We start from the raw sequence: 24,346 nt of genomic DNA, 5'->3' as shown, positions 1-24,346 counted from the left end.
CACACAAAGCGTGGTGTGTGCAGGTGGGTAGGAAGCAAAGAGAGAAGATAGTGGATCTATGCCTAAGGAGGTAGAAAGAGGGCAAGATGACAGTGACATGCTCAGCGCATGCTGTGAGTGCCTTTTCAGTAGGAGTAATGCTTTGAAGAGATGTTACTACTAAAAGTATGGAGTTGAGGGACACTAGGAGTGTTTGAGAAAGGACAAGATTAGGAATGGCAAAATACTAACACAGCAAATACTGAGTACTTCATTTCTTAGATAGAAAACAACTTGATAGCTTTTATCTTCCCCTAAATAATTATGTGAACAACTAGTATTAGAACTCAGGCTTATTAGACACTCAAATTAGATTGATTAGGAAAAGCCATGAGAATAAGTGAAGGAATAAATACTGTAAGAATGAAAGCTGCTTGAAGATCTTGGTGAGTAATGTAGTGGATTAATTATTGATGATTGGACTAGAGGCTCATTTCAGGAAAGCCCTTCTGGAAAATCATTTGATGTATCAGGCAATGGAAACTCTACTTAATAATGCCTAAGTAAGCAGAGCAAAGTTTTCTTTGAAAACTAAAAAGAAAAAAATCCCTATATTTGAAAACAGTGAATGCTGACTTAGAAATCATGTGGAGCATTGAACATTGCGACTAAAAGGAACTCAAAGTGTAATGTAAATTGAAATCCTACTAGATACTTGCAGAATCTGATGTCCTTGTCAGTGGTATACAACAGGTGAGCAGTAGTGAAGAGACACCCTCTTCCATCCCAGAGTGCATCACTTCCTTTGCTTCTTCCCTCATCCCAGGCTACATATTACTTACATCATTTTGTCTAGGAAACTAACTGATATACCTGATTAAGTATTTTACAATAAATGGAATCTTCCTGCTTGTACTAGGTGGCAGATGGTTGATTGCCTGGGACCTTGTGTTGGTGCTGGGCATGTGCCATCATTAGCATGACCCATTGTTACCCTGCCACCTTGGTTAGACATTGTAACAGGGTCCTGTGTGTGGCAGTGCTTAGTGTTGAGGCAGAAGAGGAAGACAGGTAGACTTTTGTGTTTCTTACTCTGTAAAATATAAAGGATTATACTAGATTGCTTGGAGGAATCTCTTTGCATGTAAAGATTAAGAAACAATTACCTTAGGATTCAAGGGATCATTAAATTGGTTTATTTGTGAACAGGGATTTGGATTGAGAGGAAAAAACTTACTGTCTTGGGATTGGATTTCTGTGTTACAAATTAGAAAAACAGCATTTGTCCCTGTAATCGCGTAAGGTGGTATCAGAAGCAACTGCAAATGTAATTGACTTTGCACCCCTCTGAGCACATAACTAACTCCTTGTGGTATACTTTACTATCTGTGCTCACACGCTTTACCTATCAGTGGATATTAGATGTCCAATAGTTTCTCTAGTGTTTATAGGTTAAGGGGGCCATATTTACTAATCATAAAAAATATTTTACTGTTTTCCTGAATTCTTAATTTTTTTTCTTCCTGGTACTTGCCAGCTATGAACGAGGAAGCTTTTGTATCTAAGAAAGCTTTTACCAAAAATAGAAATGGAGGACCTACTTTCTCATACTGACTGTGGTATTTTTAATACCTCTTTTTCTGTTTAGCAGTTTTTCTACTAATATTGAAATGTTTTAATTTCTTGAATAGTTTTCTTTCTTGAGAGTAAAATGATTTCATAGTTACTTTGTGTTTTAAAAATATTTAGATGAGAATATTTATCTAGCATAGAGAATAGTTAACTTTTTCTGACACTAAACTTAAAAGGAAAAATCCATTAAAAGTAGAATATCATTGTTGAATTCCCAGATAGTAGACCCTTAATACTGAGAGAAGTTGTGTAGTGTATATTTTGCAAATTATAGTTAAATATTAAGTTTCTATTCAAGATTTGAAGAAGGTTTAAGTCTTTTAAAGACAGGCTTCAGAAGGTTTTTGGTAACTGGATATAAATGAAAGATCCTTGCAAATTAGGTTTATTTATATTAATCATATATCTCCTTTTACTTGTATGCAAAATTAAAACAATTAAAAATATCTTTACAAGATCTATTTTAAACTTCTTCCCATAGATTGTTTTTTTAAAGAAGAATAATACATTTTACCTGTGCATAGTAAGAACTAAATTAGAAAAATAAAATGATAAATATGAAAGGTATTGCTGCTATATCCTGTTTCAATCCACAGTCTACAAAATTATTACAGTGAAGAAAAGACAGCAATTTTTTTTGGGGGGGGGGAGGGGTCCGGTCGTGAGGCCTGAACTCTGGGCCTGGGCGCTGTCCCTCAGCTCTTCAGCTCAAGGCTAGCGCTCTACCACTTGAGCCACAGCACCACTTCTGGCTTTTTTCTTTTTGCTTATGTGGTGCTGAGGAATCGAACCCAGGGCCTCAGGCATTCAAGGCAAGCGCTCTACCACTGAACCACCTTCCCAGCCCCAACAAATATTTTTTTTAATAAGCCAGCTTAAGTAGGATGGGTTCAATGATTCAGCATAACACATCTAAATTATAGATGTCTTTAAAATGGTTGCCTATAAGCACAAATCATTGTGGTTTCAATAACGTTGCTCAGTGTTTACCATGAACTTTTGAATTGCATTTAGGACTTACCCTTTTTTGTCTCTTCCCTTTCCTATCCCATTTATTTTCTCTCTCTCGCTCTCTTTTTCTTAAGATTTTAGTGAAGCTTTGCAGTTTTGTTTCTCCAGCAGAGGAACTGGCTCAGAAAGATGATCTCCAGCTTTTATTTAGTGCAATAACCTCCTGGTGCCCTCCCTACAACCTTCCTTGGAGGAAGAGCGCAGGTGAAGTCCTGATGACCATATCCCGGCATGGGCTTAGTGTCAATGTAGTGAAGTATATTCACGGTGAGTTACGCTTCATATGGTCATCTTGTATGGTCTCACTCTCTCCCACTTTTCTTCATTTGATGACAGATTTACAACTGTCTCTTAGTCGTTTAAATATGGGTCTTTAAATGAAAAAGTAGATTTTCCAGGCAAAAAAGTATTTACTTGTAGAACATTTCAAATATGAAAAATTCTCATGAGTTCTGAATGATTGGTATTTACAACAGGTAAAATTTGTGGTTAGTCCGTAGTTGTTAGTTACCATTTAGTAAGTTCTGTGTTATAGCTTCTTCTCTTTTGCTGAAAAACAAGGCATTCAGTTTTTCAGTGCTATACTTACCAGTTGTAATTTGAAATGTATTTACCAGTCATTCTGAACATACTCATAAATGGCTGTACGTAGTACTATCTTTAACCCAGAAGAGATAGGATTAGGTGGATTCTCCATCAATATTAAAGAGATATTATCTGTCTCTTAAGTTCATATATAATAGTGCACTCTTCTTCCAGACCTTTATTTAGGAGAAAATTGCTGTAGCATTGTAAGTATTTTATTTATTTTACATGCATACATACACATATAACATGGATGCTAACTTTCCTTGGTTTATATAAATAATTATTTCAAAATAATAGAACTCTTTGTTGACTTACAGTGATTAAATGGTGTAAGTTAAGCCTAATGTATAATAAACTCAGTATTTCTTTCTATTCCTGTCATCACCTTAAAGTGTTTAAAGTAGTATAATCAGGTACACATGTGATTTTCAAAACTGTATTTTCCAAGCTGAGAAGTTGGCTCAGTGATAGAGTGCTTGCCTTGTATTCATGAGGCCCTGGGTTTGATTCCTCAGCACCACATGAGCAGAAAAATCCAGAAGTGGTGCTGTGGCTCAAGTGGTGGAGTGCTAGCCTTGAGCTGAAGAGCTGAGGGAATGTGCTCAGGCCCCACTACTGACAAAAACAAAAAACAAAAATCCCATATTTTCCAAAATATATAAGTATCTCTTTGGTCTTCTTTTACTTGATTTAGTTACACCAAATAATGAGGTTTGATTCAGAAACTTGTTAAAGTTCATCCTATTACTATGTCAAAATAAAGGCTAAAGAAGGAAAAATTGGAACTGGCATCAGTGTAAGAGGAAAAAATTATTTTAAAAAAGGACTGTTTTCAACATGTTCCTCTATTATCCTTTACTACTTAGAGGTCAGGTTCTTTGAATCATATTTAAATCTTATATTTACTTTCAGACTATGTAACATTTATTACATTAAAACTTAACATTAAGCCAGGTACCTGGTGCTCACATCTGTAATTCTGACTACTCAGAAGACTGATGTCTGGGGATTAAAGTTCAAAGCCAGCCCCTGCAGGAAAGTCTGTCATGAGATTCTTCTTTCCAGTTACTACCAAAAAAACCAGAAGTGGAGCAGTGGCTCAAGTGATACAGGACTAACCTTGAGAGGGGAAAAAAAAAAAACCCTCAGGACAGCACTCAGGCCCTGAGTTCTGAGTTCAAGCACCAGGACTGGCACAAACACCATTAAACACCAGTTAAGAATGAAGGACATTTTCTTAAGCAGCAGATATAAATAAATAGTAACTACTTATTCCATTATTTATTCCTACAGAAAAAGAATGTTTATCTACATGTGTTCAGAATATGCAGCAGTCAGATGACCTGTCTCCCTTAGAAATTGTTGAAATGTTTGCTGGGCTTTCTTGTTTCCTCAAAGATTCCAGTGATGTTTCCCAAACTCTCTTAGATGATTTTCGGATATGGCAAGGATATAATTTTCTTTGTGATCTTTTGCTTAGGTAAGTACCAGAATTATGTTTGAAGTGTCTTCTAAGGTGTTTGGTTTTTTTTCTATCAAAGGGAACAATGTGTTTAGGGATTATAGAAAGGATTCGCTCACGCATTTATTTCTTTATTTTAACATTTTTTTATTGTAGAAATACTGTACACAGGGATTACAGTTACATGAGTAAGGTAACGAGTACATTTCCTATTGAGCATTGTTACCTCCTCCTTTGTTTTTCCCCTATCATCTATTCTCTCCCCATCTCCCCAACACCCCTCCTCTCCCCCCCCAGTTGTAAAATTCACTTTCAACATAGTGCCTTGTACATTTCATTGTTAAAATGGGTCAACTTCTATCCTTATTTAAGCATTTTGTTTTTCCCTTCTCCCCAAATTAGAACACTGTATGTATATGATGCAGGGCACTGGAATCAAATACAGTGACAACAAGGGGGGTATAGCATGGGGGAAGAACATATAAAAGAAACAAACAAAAAAAAGCACATAGTACATTTTAAATACATTAAAAACAATAGCAAGAAAGAAAAAACCACTTGTGTCCCTAATTTGGGGTTCATTTCACTTAACATCATTATAAGGTCCTACGTATATAGCTTTTGACCTTTTCTGCTTGTCCTAGACTTACACTAGTTATTGCAAATAAGGGAAACCATGGGAAACTATGTTTCTTTGGGTCTGGCTTACTTTGCTTAATATTTTTTCATAGTCTTTCCATTTCCTAACAAATGGGGTGATTCCATTCTTTCTGATGGGGGCATAGAATTCCATTGTGTGTGTGTGTGTGTGTGTGTGTGTGTGTGTGTGTGTGTATGTGTGTGTGTGTGTGTGTGTGTGTGTGTGTGTGTGTGTGTGTGTGTGTGTGTGAACAAATGGGGCGATTCCATTCTTTCTGATGGGGGCATAGAATTCTATTGTGTGTGTGTGTGTGTATAAATATCACATTTTCTTGATCCATTCATCTACTGAGGGGCATCTGGGTTGGTTCCATATCTTAGCTATGGTGAATAATGCTACGATAAAGATAATTGTGCTGGTAGCTTTAGTACAGCCTTGTTTGTGATCGGTTGGATAAATGCCCAAAAGTTGGATTGCTGGGCCATAGGGGAGCACTATGGGGAGTCTTTTGAGGAACCTCCATACTGCTTTCCAAAGTGGTTGAACAAGTTTACGCTCTCACCAACAATGCAGTAGGGTTCCCTTTTGGCCACATTCCCTCCAGCATCTGTTATTAGATTTCCTGATTATAGCCATTCTAACTGGGGACTCACACATTTATTTAATGTATGCAATATGCTGTGATGTCCTCTTTGCTTTGCTGTCCTTTTCGTGCATATTCTATCAACAAAGTAGAAAGCTATAGTCTAGAATAAAATGGTCAAGTAGAAAGGTTAGATATTAGTAACACTGCTCTTGTTTAGTAACTGCTGGAGAAGAGGTTACATGAATTTACTATCATTATCCTGAAGTGTTAATAAATATTTGTGTTTATTTATATTTTTGGTTTTCTTTATTTATAGTACTTATAATACTTTTATTAATAAAGTTAATAGCAAGAACAATTATTTAAATTGAGTGAGACCTTTGACATTCATATAAAAACAATCAGTTTTTCCAAAAGGTTTTACTTACCTTGCCTTTCCATTTTATATGCTAGTTATTTTTTTGTGCTTGTTTCCTAAGTTGATGAAATTAGCTGTTCATGTTACTACTGGAGGGCTAGTTTGTGCCACAGTATCAGAATGCAGGTTGACCATGGTATAACCCATTTTTACTGTATTTGATTCTGGTGCCCTGCATCTTGTATATACAATTTTCTAATTTGGGGAGGGGAAGGGAAATAACGAAATGCCTAAATAAGGACACAGTTTGACCCATTGTAACAGTGAGATGTACAAGATACTATGTTGAAAATGAACTTTACAACTTTGGGTATGGGGGAGGGAGAAGTCAGGGAGGTGGGGAGGGAAGGGATGGTAGGGGGGAAAAACAAAGGAGGAGGTAGGACATGTATACATTACAATTACCTTACTCATGTAACTGTATCCCCTCTGTACAGTATCTTTACAATAAAAAAATATACAAAAAAGAATGCAGGTTGATATTATATAATACCTCAAAGGGATTAATATTCAGTCCTGATACTTAACTGTAGTTATTGATCCTAATTGTATAATGATTACCTATAGTTATTGATTCTAAATGTAGACAGAGTTTCATGTATATCAGTGCTCTTGTCTTCTGTTCCCTGTCCTTCCTTCTTCCTGCCAAAGCTGTGGTTGCTTCTTGATGGGCATTTGTGTGTGTGTGTGTGTGTGTGTGTGTATCTGTATCTGTGTTTGTGTGTTTGCACATGCTTCTTGATGGGCATTTGTGTGTGTGTGTGTGTGTGTGTGTGTGTGTGTGTGTGTGTGTATCTGTGTTTGTGTGTTTGCACATGCTTCTTGATGGGCATTTGTGTGTGTGTGTGTGTGTGTGTGTGTGTGTGTGTATGTCTGTATATCTGTGTTTGTGTGTTTGCACATGCCCCAGCAGTGAGGCTTGAACTCAGGGCCTTGTACTTGGCTTTTTTTGTTTGAACCTTGTGCTCTACCATTTGAGCCATATCTTTCTTTCTCTGTGGTTCCTTGAGAAGAGCTTATATTAACGTTGAGGCTTACATGGATAACTAAAAAGTAAGAACAAAGAAGGCTACCCAGTTATGTCTGTGAGTTGATAAAAATTTTTATAGAAACTAAAGTTTTCACATTGAAAGACAAGTTAAAAATATATTAGGATTTTGTTTGTTTGTTTGTTTTTGGTCGGCCATGGAGCCTATCTCTGGGCCTGGGCTCTGTCCTACAGCTCTTCAGCTCAAGCTTATTGTTCTACCATTTGAGCCACAGTGCCACTTTCGGCTTTTTCTGCTTATTTGGTGCTGAGAAATTGAACCCAGGGCCTCAGCATGCAAGGCAAGTACTCTACCACTGAGCCACCTTCCCAGCCCAAAAATACATTAAGATTTTAAAAGTGGATATTATGGGACTGAGCATTTAGATTTCTTCCAGCATTTTTTATTCTCATTAAAGCCAGACTCAAAAGGTAATTCCTACATGACTCCAAACAATGTTCTTTCAAAAGGAATTAAGACTATTAAAAAAATTTCTTTAGGTACCCAAAACCTATCTAACAATATTACCTGGATAAATTAATGCAATGCAGGTAAAATTCTTAGAACTCTTCGCAGAGTTCATTTTGAAACATCACTTACAGAGAAAATGTCTTAGGATGGAGTATTCAAGAGGTTTGGGTTTTAATCAGGTAAAATGTATATAAGTTTAGAGCTTTAGAGAATTTGAGAAAAAATATTTAATCTAATTCTTTTATCATAATAAAACTTTCTATCAAAGATCAGTGGTTATCTAAAGTAACATTATTAGTGACAAAATTAGCATCTGAATTATATCATATCTTCTGATTGTTGATGATTTTCTTCCAAATATGCTATGATGTGTTACAATAAAACATGTATATGTTTTAACCATAGGAAAAATTGTAATAATCTTTCTAAGAACTGAATGTTTATTTACTGATTCTAAAATTGAAAAATACTTTCTGCATTAAGTTGAAAACTATAACAAAAAAAAGTTTGCTTAATTGTACTTTTTCTAGATTGGAACAAGCGAAAGAGGCAGAATCCAAAGATGCCTTGAAAGATCTTGTTCATCTGATAACTTCCCTAACAACATATGGGGTCAGTGAACTCAAGCCAGCTGGTATTACCACAGGGGCACCTTTTTTATTGCCTGGATTTGCAGTCCCTCAGCCTGCAGGCAAAGGTGAGTTTTAACCTCATCTTTACACCCTCTCCTAGCTATATAGAGAAATGGAGAAGGCTGTCTTTATGGTAGACAATTCATCCTTGCACGTGTTTATTAATCTGCCTCATCTTTTATAAATGACGTCACTTGAAACCAAATAGTGACCAAATTTCAGAAAATTTGTATTTTCTCATATTATCCTAAATCTAGCTCTTACCTTAACTAATTTGTCACTTCTTTTGTCACATTTAGTTAGGCCTTTACATTTGTATATCTAGAAGTTTGTCTAAACTTGGTTTATGGTAAAGCTACAGCTAATTCAAAGGTAGGAAGAAGCATATTGAAGGAGTGGGTGAAATACAGTCATAATGTGTGTGTGTGTGTGTGTGTGTGTGTGTGTGTGTGTGTGTAAAATGGAACTAGAAAAATTGAGGTGATGGGTGGGATTGGGAGAAATGGGGGAGAACTATGAGAAGAATGACATTGATCCAACATGCATTGGACTCATTGAAAACCCTTTATACAGCTACTTAAAAATATCTTAAAAAGAACAAACTTATTGTTGACAAATAATTGAAAATGAACTAATCTCTGATATTTGCCAAACATTGAATAAATTAGTGTTAAAAATGAAAACTGAAATAATATATAAGTTGAAGATGGAAAAACATCTTTATATTTTTCATAAATATTTGCAACAAGATTTCTGAACAACCTTCTAGCCCATTGTGCATTTTTCTGAGTTTTATATTTACGTTATATCTAAAACTTCAGCTTGTTCTGTAAGGACCTGGGTTAATTTTTTTGGTCAGTCTTGTGAATGCTTTATTCTTGTAATAGTTTTGGACCAGGGGACATTTTTAGAGATAAAAACTTATTTACATTTTCCTCAAATACAACTTTCTGTGTTAACTTCTCAATAATGATTATTATTAGTGTCATGAATCATGTGTAATTTTTTTCTAATTGATACATTTGAGAGTCATTTAAAAATATACTTAGTAACCGGTCTTTAGTTGCCTTGACAAATGTTTATGTAAAAAATTGCAAGTTTTAGCCTCCACACAGAATAAACTTCTGAACTAACACTTAAGAAAATTACGGTGTTGTATAAATGTGAAGAGAAAATGGAAACTTAGAGAACTTCTTTCCCTCCTAATGCTCTGTTTTCATTTTTGCTGCTCTTGAGCTTATTACTACAGCTTTCAAGTCTTCAAATTGAGAGGAGGTGTCCTTCCATTCAGGGTCAGTCTTACTATATTCAAATGAAGAAGACCTATCTCCACTCAGAAACTAGATGTACACAATACACTTTAATTCTTTCTAAAGCAATTGATTTCCAACGTATGTTATATACTTGAGTTGAAATATTCATGATGATACCTGAGGGGTTTAATCAATATGTTTGTGCGTGTGTGTGTGTGTGTGTGTGTGTGTGTGTGTGTGTATGTTTGTAGTATGTGCACGCACATATGCCTGTAGGTCGTAGGGCTTGAATTTAGGGCCTGGATGCTGTCCTTGAGTCTCTTTAGCTCAAGGATAGTGCTCTACCACTTGAGCCACCGCCCCATTTCTAGCTTTTTTAGTAGTTTATTGGAGGTAAGAGTCTCACAGACTTTCCTTTTTAGGCCAACTTTGAACTGTAATCCTCAGATCCCAGCCTCCTGAATAGCAAGGATTACATGCATGAACCATCAACGCCTGGCAATCATAATTTTTAATTGAATGTTTTGTACCTGTTGAAGAAAAATAAGATCTTTAACCAGGCTATATATTCTTATTAAATAGTTGATGTTGAAAGTTGTATGTAAGTAGATTCGTTTTCCATGACTAAAATATCACATAGCACCTACTTTTGTGTTCTTGTTTTCTGTTGCAGGTCACAGTGTGAGAAACATCCAGGCCTTTGCAGTTCTTCAGAATGCATTTTTGAAAGCAAAAACCAACTTCCTTGCCCAGATCATTCTTGATGCTATCACAAATATTTACATGGCAGACAATGCTAATTATTTCATCCTAGAATCACAACACACATTGTCACAGTTTGCAGAGAAGATTTCTAAACTCCCCGAAGTACAAAACAAATACTTTGAGATGCTGGAGTTTGTTGTTTTTAGCTTAAATTATATTCCGTGTAAAGAACTTATTAGTGTTAGTATCCTCTTAAAATCTAGCTCTTCTTACCACTGTAGCATTGTTGCAATGAAGACACTTCTTAAGTTCACAAGACATGACTATGTATTTAAGGATGTATTCAGGGAAGTGGGTCTTCTTGAGGTCATGGTAACTCTTTTGCATAAATATGCTGCCCTGTTGAAGGACCCAGCTCAGGCACTGAATGAACAAGGTAAAGTATTTGCCCTGGTCCTGTTTTCACTTGACAAGGGAGGTTGGGAAGACTTTTTCTTGTTGTGCTTCTCCTTGGATTATTGATTTTAATAACTTCCTGATATATGATTGGGAATTTCTAGTGAATATTTATCAAAGTTTTCCCCTCTAGCCCAAGAGGCTGGATAAAGGGAACCTACAAATATTATTATTGTAGTAAAGACAATTTAAGTTAGGGTAAAAGATGAGGGAAAACATGTATGAACTACATTACATTATGAGGAACTATTACTGTCTATGAGAGAATTTTTACAAGATTCTGGAAATAATTGCAATTATGTATTATAGTTACATGTGTAAGTACCTCTAAATCTTTTAATAAGTTACACAGGCAAAATATTTATTGATATTAGCACAAATGTATTATTAGGTACCTTTGTGGCAAATCTGATAAAAGTACAGTAAGTAGTATCTGGCATTAAATAAATCTGGTATTAAATATGAGTGAATAAAATTTGAGTAGTTTATTCTATTTGTAGGTTTCTTTGTCATTGGACATGAAGATATAGCCTTCTGCTGTTGACTTTCCTTAGAAGGATAGATTTAGCTTGCCTTCTTCGTTTTCAGTATTTCTTAAATGCCTTTATAGCCACACCAAAATAAAGTTTATTGACATTGATTTGACTTTGAGTTTTGACATTGACTTAGCGCAGATGTTAGAACTGTGTATCATTTTAAAGGTTGTATTATAGCCATTGTAGTAGTGCTGAATGTGAATTCTAAGTATTAAAGGGAATTAAGAAAGTAAAACTGACTCTAAAAAATGAGCTTGCCACTTTGATAATTTGGAACTTCTTTTCTAGGAGACTCAAGAAATAACAGTTCAGTTGAAGACCAAAAGCATCTGGCTCTTTTGGTCATGGAGACCTTGACAGTGCTTCTCCAAGGATCAAACACAAATGCAGGTAGTTAGAAAAGCCACTGTAAATGCTTTGTGAAGAGACTTCCTCTGGTTACACTTCTGTAGTGACCTTTTCTTCTGAAATGCTTCTGTTCCATGCAGGAGGGACTGTTGATTCCATGATTGTACAGTCATGTCCCTACAGTACTATGACAGCAATATAGATGAAGCACTGTTACTGTTTTCAATTTTTTTATTACTTTTGATTATATCCCTTGTGTTTAAAGTAGTCCTTTTGTAACTAATTTTTTACTTATATAATGAACTCTTATTCAAGTAATTGGCTTAATTTTTCTTCACCGATCCACTGAGTGACTGAGTTTTTCAAAAAACGCACATTAAAACTATTTTAATGTTACAATCATAAGGAAATATCAAAAAAATGATTAGGGGGTTCCAGGCTTGGTTCAGTTGGTAGAGCACCAGCGAATGAGCAAAATGGCAAGCACTAAGCTGAGTCCCATTCTTGCAACAAAGAAGAAAAAGAGGAAAAGAAATTAAAGACAGATTCTGTAGTAAAAATTGAGTCTCTTCAAATAAAATACTTCACTAGATATTTTGTTTTACTTTTGGTCTCAGATTTTCTTCAATCCTTTTCTTCCTGCAGTTAGCAGAAGTCCAACTGTATTTTTTTGTTGTAGGTTTTGGATTGAACTCAGGACCTGGGCACTGTCTCTGAGCTCTTTTGCTCAAGACTAACACTCTACCACTTTGAGACATAATTCACTTAGATTTTCTGGTGGCTAATTGGAGATAAGAGTCTCATGGACTTTATTGTGCAGGCTGGCTTTAAACCTCAGTCCTCAGATCTCAGCCTCCTCAGTAGCTAGCCACTTGCACTCAGCATCCAACTATATTGATAAAGTATCATAGTTCCTTTTAAAAATGATTACTTAAGCCGGGCGCTGGTGGCTCACGCCTGTAATCCTAGCTACTCAGGAGGCTGAGATCTGAGGATCACGGTTCAAAGCCAGCCCGGGCAGGAGAGACCGTGAGACTCCTATCTCCAATAAACCACCAGAAAACCAGAAGTGGCGCTGTAGCTCAGGTGGTAGAGCACTCGCCTTGAACTGAAGAGCTGAAGGACAGCGCCCAGGCCCAGAGTTCAAGCCCCACGACCGACAAAAAAATACATAAATAAAAAAATAAAATAAAAATGATTACTTAAAATTTTAATAACACTCTCAAGCCATTAGGTCAATACATCTTGAGACGAATAAATGTGGGAAATCTAAGCGCAGGTAAGTGGGTAGGGAGAACTTTTTAGAACATAGCAAGGAGATTGGATTAGATTGTAAGTGTATGGGAAGCCATGTGTGAGTGACTGAATGAGGACATCAATGAGTCTTATTCACAAATGGATGACTGTTTATTTTCCTGAACAGAGAAATTCAGTGTTCAACATAAAATACATTATGTTTCCCAGGCATCATACTAGTTGTCAGAGATACAAAGATAATTCTTACTCAAGGGGAATTGCCCATCTAATTGAGAAAGATATAAACTCATAATCATATAAGTAATAATTTAAATACAATTTTGTCAACTACCAAGACACAGCTGAATGAATTTAGTAGGTAATTGAAGCAGTGTGATTGAAGTGTAATGGGCACTGGAGTAACATTTTGTCTGTTGTATAAAGCATAATTTTCTTGTTTCTTCAAACTAGATTTAGTTGATTCAGGTTCTAAGAAACATAATAAAGATACACAGACAGGAATTTATTTGGCAAATTAGCTTTTCATGAGGTGACATGGAGTTACACAGAGAAGGACTGGTCCATCTGTTCTTGAAGGGGAATAGGATGTTTACTCTGTGATTCAGTTACTTAATACCTCTTCCAAGTACCATACATTCTTACACAGTTCTTTGCTTGATACCTTTCTTTTCCTTGCTAAGAAAGTTGTTACTTGGCTATATGATCTGCAGCACTTTGAAGCAGTACTTTGCTTATAGTAAATTATTGAAAGTATTAACCATAATTATTATATAATGGTCCTAAATGGTAACTAGCAGGTAAGTAAGCCCGAACTTTCACATAATCAGAAGTTGTTGCAAATGCTGTGGACTAAATTTTTTGTTGTTGAATTTTTGTCTATCTAGTGCAGGCTGGCTGGCTATGAACTTGCTCCCCTTGCCTCTACCTCCTGCTGTAATTACAGGAGTGCATCACCATACTTACGTGCTAATAATCTTTCTTTCCTCCCCCCACCCCCACTTTTTTCAGACCAGGTCTCACTGTATCTCACTGTAGCTAAGGCTGGTCTGGAATTCAGACAGATCTCTCACTTTTGATCTTCCTACCTCTGCCTCCTGAGTGCTGGGTTTAGAGGTGTAAACCATCACACTCAGCCTTCCATATGCTAAATGTTAAGCACATGACTTAATACTCACTTCAAGTTCACATAATTCCTGTGAAGTCACTAAGTAGAAAACTGTTACTCTGATAGCATAGTGGCTGCTATAGCAAAGTATAGTATCAGCTATTTAACGTTTAATGAAACAAATCACAAAGGTTCCAAGATTTGTGGAAGAACCAAACATCTAAATGATAGCAAAATTTTTTTTTTGGGTCCGGTTGTGGGGCCTGAACTCTGGGCCTGGGCGCTGTCCCTCAGCTCTTCAGCTCAAGGCTAACGCCCTACCACTTGAGCCACAGCGCCACTTCCGGCTTTTTTCTTTTTGCTTATGTGGTGCTGAGGAATTGAACCCAGGGCCTCATGCATGCAAGGCAAGCGCTCTACCACTGAGCCAGCCCCAATAACAAAACTTTTTGATCTGAATAATAATGGAGATATATTCAAAGTATTCTAAAAACATCAGGAAAACAAGGAATTACAAGGAAATACTAATTACTGATTTATATCACTTAACACACTTTTTACATTTTAGCTGAAGGTAGAATTTGATATGAGAACAGGAACACAGAGTTATAAGCTGGGATATGTAGATATAAATCTGGCTGTCATTCACTAACTGTTCCTTTAGACTCCTGTATGGAAGGGGATTATGAACTAAATAAGTCAATCTACACCGCGGTTTTGGAGCAGTATAGTAACAATGTTTTCTACTATACAATTTCTTTTTGTTGTTGTTGTTCTTGTGTTCTACCATAGTTCCTTACAATTTTTCTCGTGGTAATTTATTCCATTCTTTTTTTGCTACTATTTTTGAAGGACTGTTCAGTTTAAATCTCATATGTAAGGGGTCTGTTCACTTGAACCCCTTTTACATAAGTTGATTTCAGTGCTGGGTTCCTGGAGATTTTATAAACACTTTAGATTTGGAGAATTCGGATGTGGTAGATGTCAGAGCATTCATTAATCTTAAGCTGAGAAAATGTGGACATACATCTTCTGCCATCCTATAGTACCCATTTTCACATGGGAATTTAAGAGTTGAAATACTTGGCTAGGTCTTATTTTCATTGCTTTGAATGTCTACCTACAAAAGAAATTTCATTTTAATTCATCTGGCTAATAGAGTGCTTGAAGGTCTCCTACATTCTGTGCCTTTCTTCCTCCTTTCAGGCATATTCCGCGAGTTTGGAGGTGCACGGTGTGCGCACAACATAGTGAAGTACCCTCAGTGCAGGCAGCACGCCCTGATGACGATCCAGCAGTTGGTGCTGTCTCCAAATGGGGACGATGACATGGGCACACTACTGGGCTTAATGCACTCAGCTCCACCCACAGAACTACAGTTGAAGACTGACATTTTAAGGGTAAGTTGGATAATGTGCTTACTGTCTGGCTGCTATAATCCGTGGGGGTTTTTGGAAGCGATTTATAGTTCATTAAAGATAGGGAAATTTCAAAAACCACGTTAGTACATATTAAAGATTTGGAAGAATATTCATGTCTTTCAGTAGGTTATCGACCTACTGCTAATAAACCTGTAGTAGTTTTACTGGCTTATAATAATTATCTTAAATTTAAAAGTACATTAGCAAAGTATAGCATCTTAATAAGCTAATGTGAATATTATCTGTTCACTTACAACCACTAGTTTTTTTTTTGGGGGGGGGGGGGTCTGGTCGTGGGGCCTGAACTCTGGGTCTGGGCGCTGTCCCTCATCTCTTCAGCTCAAGGCTAGCGCTGTACCACTTGAGCCACAGCGCCACTTCCGGCTTTTTTCTTTCTGCTTCGAACCCAGGGCCTCATGCATGCAAGGCAAGCGCTCTGTCACTGAGCCACCTTCCCAGCCCCCAACCACTAGTTTTTTATACATCTGTGAAATAAAATGTTATATGCAATGTTGAAAATATACATATATTGTATAATTATGTTACAAATATATATTTATATTTTGAAATATTTTTCATAAATATATAAAAATATTTATATTTGGTATCTCCAGTGAATCCCAAACAGTATAATTCACATATTCTTTTGTCACTTTACTCCTCAGAAACTAAATAAAGTAAGGGGTGCCTTATTTTGCAGATGAGAAAGCTTAAACATAGGGAATAATGTGCTAGAATTAACTGGCCCCTGGTTGCAGTACTGTATTCCTTCCACAGAGCTATTAAGCTTCAGAGATATTTCACACACATTCTTTTCTCTTCACTCTCTTTGAATTTAAATAACGTGTACCAAGTTAGAGAGTTCCATTAAAATTTTCATTCTTCCATTTATTCATTGACACTCACTTTCTGAATACCATTTTCCATTGGAAGGAAGCAGAGCGACTTAAAAAAATAGTTGACTTACGGTTAGGCCAGAGAACAAAATAAAATGACTAAAACATGTTATTTAGCCAGAAAGCCAGGAAGAGATCAAAAGAAATCAGTAAGTAAATGCATAAATTTAAAAATCAACAAGCAAGTGGGGGAAGAGTAATTCTTATAATCAGAATTTTTCATTGGCTCAAATTATGCCCTCTAAAAATCAGTTTAATTTTAAATGGTGAAATAATAGCTTTATATTCGGCTCTTCCTTAAATAAATGAGGATCTGCTTTGAGAAGTGATTTCACTGTTGTGTACATCTCATAGTAGAGTCACTCCTAGGTTCACAATGTAATTCACACTCTGGCTGGATGTCCAGCCTGTTGTGCAACAGCCCTGTGTTATATATTAATTCCACATGCAGATGCTCAAGAACATTCAGAATAGTAACTTACAGAAAATAGTTAGCAAGTGACTTTGATGTTTGTTACTAACTTAAGCAAATAATTAAATTTTTCCCAGTATTTTAAATATTTCAGTTACTAAGATTTTGATGTGATAATATCCATGGGTAAGTCAGCTTTGAAGACATAAGAGATGACCTGTCCAGAAAACTGCAATACAGAGTATCAGACTAAGGATTCATAAGCGCTGTTTTTCTTAACCCGTTTTGTAAGTGTGTGTGTGTGTGTGTGTGTGTGTGTGTGTGTATTAGGACTTGAACTTGAACTCTGGACCTGGACCTCGTGGCTTTGCTTAGCTTTTCTGTTCAAGGCTGGTCCTTTTTCATCTGAGCCATACATGGTTTATAACTGTTTAATAAAAGTCTCACAAACTTTTCTGCCTAGTTTGGCTTTGAACTGCCATCTTTCAACTCAGTCTCATAAATTGCTTGGAGTCACTATAATTTTTTTTTTTTTTTTTGGTCAGTCATGGGGCTTGAACTCTGGGCTTGGGCGCTGTCCCTGCACTCTTCAGCTCAAGGCGAGCACTCTACCACTTAAGCCACAGCACCACTTCCGGTTTTCTAGTGGTTTATTGGAGATAAGAGTCTCATGGACTTTCCTGTCCGGGCTGGCTTTGAACCACGATCCTCAGATCTCAGCCTCCTGAATAGCTAGGATTATAGATGTGAGCCACTGGTGCACGGTTTGCCATTATAATTCTTACAGTGAGGTTTTACATGTTTCTCTGAATACATTCTTCCTCATCTATCAAATAATAAATTCATATGCTATTCTAGAACTGAAAAGTTTGTTGCCTTTTATATTTGTTCTGTCAGTTGTGGATTTTATTGTTTCGTTTTTTTTGTTGGTGATGGGGTTTGAACTCAGGGCCTAGGCACTTCACTGAGCTCTTTTTACTAAAGGCTCACTTTGAGCCACAGCTCCACTTCCCAGTTTTCTGCTAGTTAATTGGAGCTAAGATTCTCATAAACTTTTCTGCCTGGGCTGGCTTTGAACTCCTCAGATCTGAGTAACTAGAATTACAGGCATGAGCCACCAGCACCCGGTGCTCTGTTGCATTTTATTATCCCTTTTCTATGTTTAGTTATGTTAAAACACACAATTCTTACCATTATATTATGGCTCTTACAGTATATAGCAGCGTATCAATCACTGTGCAGGCCTGGAGCCTGAGAGCAATAGGCTGACTGTCCAGTGCAGTAGGTTGTGACACCTGGGAGTGTATAAGTATGCTGTGAGTCTTTACAACAGAGAGATCTCTTCTCATTGCTAATCTTCATTGTTAAAGCTACGTATGACTTTACTTGTCATATTTTTTCCCCAATGTATTCTTCAAAAAAATGTGATAGGCTTCCATACCAGGTGCTTTGCAGTGTTTTACCTATGTTTCTTGTGAGGTGAGTTGCTGTTTTTGCTTTACTTGGTGGGAGGTTGAATAGGTGCTGAAACATTATTTAAATTAGATTTAAACACAATCATTCATACCATAACATTTGCAGTTAATCTGTAAAATTCTATAAGATCTTCTTTTAAGTTAAAAAGGCTTATATTAATATGAGTTAATATTTCAAGTATAAATACAGTTTATTAAATTTGACAAGACAAGGAAGTTTTATTATTGAGCAAATACGATTAAAACAGAAATTAATTGGTTACAAAATAATGGAAAAATATAGTGTGGGTTGTTTTGTTTGTTTATGCCAATCCTGGGACTTAAACCCAGGGCCTACGCACTGTAACTTGGGCTATTTTTCTCAAGGCTAGTTCTTTACCACTTAAGCCTGAGCTCTGTTCCAAGTTTTTGGTCATTTATTGCAGATAAGGTATCACACACTTTTCTGCCCAGCCTGGCTTCAAACTGCAATCCTCATGTCTCAGTCTCCTGAATAGCTAGGATTATAGGTAGGAGCCACTGGCACCTAGCTATAGAGTATTTTTAAGATTTTATTACATACATAGTTTGTATACTTTGTTTTTAAAAATGAATTAAAGCATAAATTATATACAGTGATGTCTTTATAAGTTCTGAAGCAATACATTTCAAAATGTTGATATACACACATATATGTATATACGCACATGTATATGTATGTATATGTGTATATATAGATGTGTATATATATATATAAATATATATATAGCTTTTCCGTTCTTCAGATATCAACATCCTTAGAAATCTGTGAATTATGTTCATAAAATGATGTTCACATGTAATAACTGGTAAGATTTTTAAGTTGTGTTTTAAATAATAGACATACCTTTCTTTCAGATACTTAAATATGAAGGAAAGAAGTCATTGTATATGTAAACAGATTCAAATTGCAGGCCCAGGCCAGTCTATAATGTAATGATTAGTTGCATGAGTAGGGGAATTAGACTTGCCTGGGTGTAATTACTTAATTTGTAGATGATACTATCAATTAAAGGCCTAAGTAGAGTTTTTTAGTTAGCCTTTGGATATAATGATAACTGGAAATTGTCTCCTGCCCGTTTTATGGCATTAGTTAACTAGCAAAGTATTTGATGTACTTTATACATCTCACTAGGCAAATGACAGAAAGCTTCACATCAGATGTTTGACATTTATGCATAGTTTTTGTTTGAATTGTTTTTTTTTAATTTAAGTCATGGTTCGTGTTTTATCCCCTGTAGGCCCTTTTGTCAGTACTTCGAGAAAGCCATCGTTCAAGAACAGTTTTTAGGAAAGTTGGAGGATTTGTGTACATTACATCCTTGCTCGTTGCTATGGAAAGATCCTTAAGCTCTCCACCGAAGAATGGCTGGGAGAAAGTGAACCAAAATCAAGTGTTTGAGCTTCTCCACACTGTGTTCTGCACATTGACTGCAGCAATGCGCTATGAGCCAGCCAACTCTCATTTCTTCAAAACAGAGATTCAGTATGAGAAGTTGGCAGATGCCGTTCGATTTCTTGGCTGCTTCTCAGACCTAAGAAAAATAAGCGTCATGAATGTCTTCCCCTCAAACACACAGCCATTTCAGAGACTACTCGAGGAAGACGTGACCTCAGTGGATTCAGTGTCACCCACTTTGCGACACTGCAGTAAACTCTTTATTTATCTCTACAAAGTAGCAACAGATTCTTTTGACAGGTATGGCTCTGCTCTGAATTCTCATTTAAGGTAGCACACGGGATGATTTCAACATTAAGATTTGAATTCTAAGTTAAGACACAGGAAAACAAAAGGAAATGAATCTTCTATTTACTTTTATTTGGGAATTACATGCTTCCCTGGTGTTAAGTTTTTCAGTAAAGGAGTCTGTTTTATTTGTGAATTCAGGTTCACTTAAATAGTTTTATGACTTGCCTTTAGTGATGGTATTTACTATTGCTCTCTTCTTCTTTGCCCTCAAAATTATCAGGTCCATCTGGACTTCATGATATTGGTTATCAATAGGAGAATATGGGTATAATTACACATATTTCCAGAGAAGATAGTATTTCTGTATGTTCTTAAAAAGTGATATATCAGATGTCTTCCAACTATCATGTTTAAGAGTCTATCTCATTTACTCAACCATTTAATAAGCAAGTGCTTAACAAAGGCCTGATCTGTACAAAATCATTGTGCATAAAGTTACTAAGGTTACAGCCCTGAGCTAGACAACCTTGATCATTACTCTCTTACAGCAGCTAATATGAAAACAGTAATTACAGTGCATTGTGTCAAGTTCTGTTATGGAAATACACAGTTCTAAGGAAGTTCTAAGGAAGTATGTAGGATAGCCACTTTTTCTGAATCATTTTTGCATTGCTTCAACTCTGTTTATATTCAGATTTCCACTTAGAAAACAATGTCATAGAATAATGCTGCTAATATATCTGTTGCAAGTGTTAACACTTTTAGTAGTAACCATAGTTTTGTTTTTTGTTTTTATGAAACAAGTGGCCTGTTGATACTTTTCACTAATAAATAGAGCAAGTAACTAGAGCTTTTAATATGTTTTGTGTTCTGTACCATGGGTTATCTATGTATACCCACTGAGATATTCCTTGTTTCTTAATAGTATTTCTTAGTCCATAATAGTAACTTTGAAAATCCAGGTATTGTAACAAGAATTGTTTCAACTTTTTCTCAAATAAAAATACATATCTAAGCTGGGCGCCGGTGGCTCACGCCTGTAATCCTAGCTACTCAGGAGGCTGAGATCTGAGGATTGTGGTTCAAAGCCAGCCCGGGCAGGAAAGTCCATGAGACTCTTATCTCCAATAAACCACTAGAAAACTGGAAGTGGTGCTGTGGCTTAAACGGTAGAGCGCTTGCTTTGAGCTGAAGAGCGCAGGTACAATGCCCAAGCCCAGAGTTCAAGCCCCACAAGTGACCAAAAAGCTTATCTATTATAGGAAGCATGGGATTGTGTAGAGTTCAAGGAATAAGCTTTGTACATTTGTATTAGATTAACTTCTCTTGTCTTTTACTTATTCTAGTTAATACCCTTCATTCGTAGTTTACATTGTCAAACATGGTATACAACACTATTTAACAAACATTAAATGTTAACATTAATAGAATAAGCATCAGCCGTAAGCATGCTTTTCTGTTTCATTTAGTGCACATGTAGTTTTGGTCTTGCTCCTGCTGACAGTAGGCTGCCCTTTAGGAAACTTTTAGTGGCATTTCTTGTGAAACTAACCAACTGCCAACCTGCTGTTCTCTTCTAACCTCTCTAAACCACCCTGTTTTGTTGTCTATAGTCGTGCAGAACAGATCCCTCCTTGCCTGACAAGTGAGTCTTCTCTCCCCTCTCCTTGGGGGACACCAGCTTTGTCGAGGAAAAGGTACTGATCTTATAAGAGGAGTCCATCTTGTTTTGTGTGGTTTTTTTCCCTATGCTGTCATTTGTTTTGCTTTTTTTTTGTACAGGCGTTTGAATTCAGGACTTTGTGCTTATTATTACTAGGCTGGTAGCATACAATTGAGATTTACCTCCATGTTTGTTTTCTGCTGGTAATTTTTGAGATAAAGTGTTAGAATCTTTCTGCCTAGACTGGTCTCAAATTTCAGTTCTTATGCTTTCGGCCTCCCAGGTAGCTGGAATTACACGTGTAACCTGCCATCCACCCTCACTCAGCCAGATGAGGGGTTTTTGTTGTTGATGATGGCGTAGTTGCTTTTTTAAATTTAATTTTTAAAATTTATTTTAAATTTATTAATTTTGCTTGATAATAAATATGAAAGTATGAACGTTGTTTAGAACTTTTTATTTATCTCTATTATTTATTCTAAACTATACATTTTACATTTAGAGTAGATAAATCTTTTATTAAAAATAAGTGAGATACCAGGCACTGGTGGCTCACACCTGTCATCCTAGCAACTCAGGAGGTTGAGATCTGAGGATCAAGGTTTGAAACCATCATGGGCAGGGAAGTTCATGAGATTTCAGTTAACCACCAAATAATTGGAAGTGGAGTTGTGGTTCAAGTAGAGTGCTACCCTTGAGCACAAAATCTCAGAGACGGTGCCTAGGTCCTGAGTTTAAAGCCCCAGGACCAACCAGGCCAAACTAAACAAACAAAAATTGTAAGACCCTTACACTGTGGTATATTCCTCTAATCCTATCTACTTTGAAGTTAGAGATCAGCAGGATAATGGTTCATGGCCAGCCCAGGCATAAAGTTCCTGAGTCCTAGTTTCATCCAGTACCTGAGAAGTGTGGAATGTTTCTTTCATCCTAGCTTCACAGAAGGTCGAGATGGGAGAAAAGTGGCTCCAGGCCAGTCCTAGCAAAGAAGTTCATGAAACCTCCAACTTAACTTAAAAATCTGGATATGTTGATGATATGCTTTCAACCTGGCTATAAATGGGAGGACCAAGATCCATGCCATCCTGGCATAACAGGATTCCCATCCAGAAAAATCAGAGCAAAAAGGGTTGGAGGCATGACTCAGTGGTAAAGCTTGTTCTTAGCAAGCACAGAGCCCTGAGTTAAAAAAAGAAATAGTTACAATTGAGGGCATCATATCTCTTTAAGTAGGCTACCTCCTAGATTTTCTCTTTACTTTAAATGTTTTTTTTCTTTTATTGTTACTGCAAAATGAACCTCAGCACTACAAGGAATTGTTCATTTTCTCAGTCAGGTTAAACCAGTTGAAATATGATGCTGTAACAGACTTGTCAAGGCTAAACTTTGAAAAAAAGTAAAGAAAAATACTGACACAGTTCTTAACTTTTGTCTGTTCTACATGTATTTGCTATCTCGTATATAAAGTTTATGAATTAAGACAAAAAGTTGATGAACAAAAGTACAGTTGAGATCCATTGAAGCTCTCTCTCAGCCTGCACTTCCTGTGATCAGAGTCTGTGTACTGGCACCAAGTACTCTTCCTCCCTACAAGTCTTTAACCCCTTCAGAGATGTCCGTAGGTGCCACTCCTGAAACTGTGCTTGACTCTTATTTATTACTCAAATTTTGAAGCTTGAATATGATTTTAGTTAACCTGTTAAAAGTACTGATTACAATTGTGTACTTCAACATAATGGCCAATTCTTTATGTTGGTCCTGTGGGTTCAAGCAACCTCAAACTTGAAAATAACGTTTTTCAAAATTATGTTTCTTCTGAACATGCACATACTACTTTACTTTCCTCATTGCTCTTTTCTAAATAATAGTGTAACAACTATTTTATATAGCATCTGCAGTCAATTTAAGTATTATAATGAGCCTAGGAATGATATAAAGTATATTTATTGAAGAAATATTCTAGCCAGCCACTGGTGTCTACTATCCTACCTATTTAGGGGGCTGACATCTGATGATCATTGTTTGAAGCCAGTTCAGGCAGGTCCATGAGACTCCTGGAACTTGAGCTGTGGCTCAAGTGGTAGAGCTCTAGCCTAGCGCTAAAAACAACAGAGGCAATACCAAGGCCCTGAGTTCAAGCCCTAGGACCAAATAAAAGAAATATCTTAGGTCATATACAAATACTTTGCCATTTTCTAGAAGAGACTTTAGCCTCCATGGAGTTTTGTTATGCAGAGTCTAGGAGCTAATGTCCTGGAAATTCTGAGGGTTGACTCTATTTTATAATATTATTAGTAATAATGTTATTAGTCATAGTATTATTACTAACTAGTGCTATTAATATTAATATTGTTACTAATACTATTTAATAGTATTACCACTAATTACTACTACTATATAGTCTTACTATAGCAATGAAAATTGATACTTATTAGGTATCTAGAAAGACATGCTTTTTAAAAATCTGTATGTTAGCTGGGTGCTGGTAGCTCACTCCTGTAATCCTAGCTACTCAGGAGATCTGAGTATCTGAGGATCTGGGTTCAAAGCCAGCCCGGGAAGGAAAGTCCGTGAGACTCTTCTCTCCAATAAACCACTAGAAAACTGGAAGTGGTGCTGTGGCTCAAATGGTAGAGCACTCGCCTTAAGCTGAAGAGCTGAGGG

General features: G+C 36.5%; 1 protein-coding gene across 1 annotated transcript in view; it reads left to right on the top strand.

Moving 5' to 3' along the window:
* The window catches only part of Wdfy3 (WD repeat and FYVE domain containing 3), a 265,342-nt gene that overhangs the window by 120,052 nt on the left and 120,944 nt on the right, over positions 1–24,346 (top strand). Inside the window, exons 7-14 of the mRNA XM_042668429.1 lie at positions 2,697–2,889; positions 4,504–4,690; positions 8,346–8,512; positions 10,374–10,841; positions 11,686–11,787; positions 15,314–15,507; positions 19,571–20,028; positions 21,633–21,716. Coding sequence (XP_042524363.1) covers positions 2,697–2,889; positions 4,504–4,690; positions 8,346–8,512; positions 10,374–10,841; positions 11,686–11,787; positions 15,314–15,507; positions 19,571–20,028; positions 21,633–21,716 — 1,853 coding nt within the window. The remainder of the gene's footprint in view (positions 1–2,696; positions 2,890–4,503; positions 4,691–8,345; positions 8,513–10,373; positions 10,842–11,685; positions 11,788–15,313; positions 15,508–19,570; positions 20,029–21,632; positions 21,717–24,346) is intronic.

This window comes from Dipodomys spectabilis, unplaced genomic scaffold (genome assembly GCF_019054845.1).
Source record: "Dipodomys spectabilis isolate Male_0828 unplaced genomic scaffold, ASM1905484v1 ptg000436l, whole genome shotgun sequence".
Classification (NCBI taxonomy): Eukaryota; Metazoa; Chordata; class Mammalia; order Rodentia; family Heteromyidae; genus Dipodomys; species Dipodomys spectabilis.
Note: the sequence above shows the minus strand (reverse complement) of the source record. Positions and strands in the feature narration are given on the sequence as shown.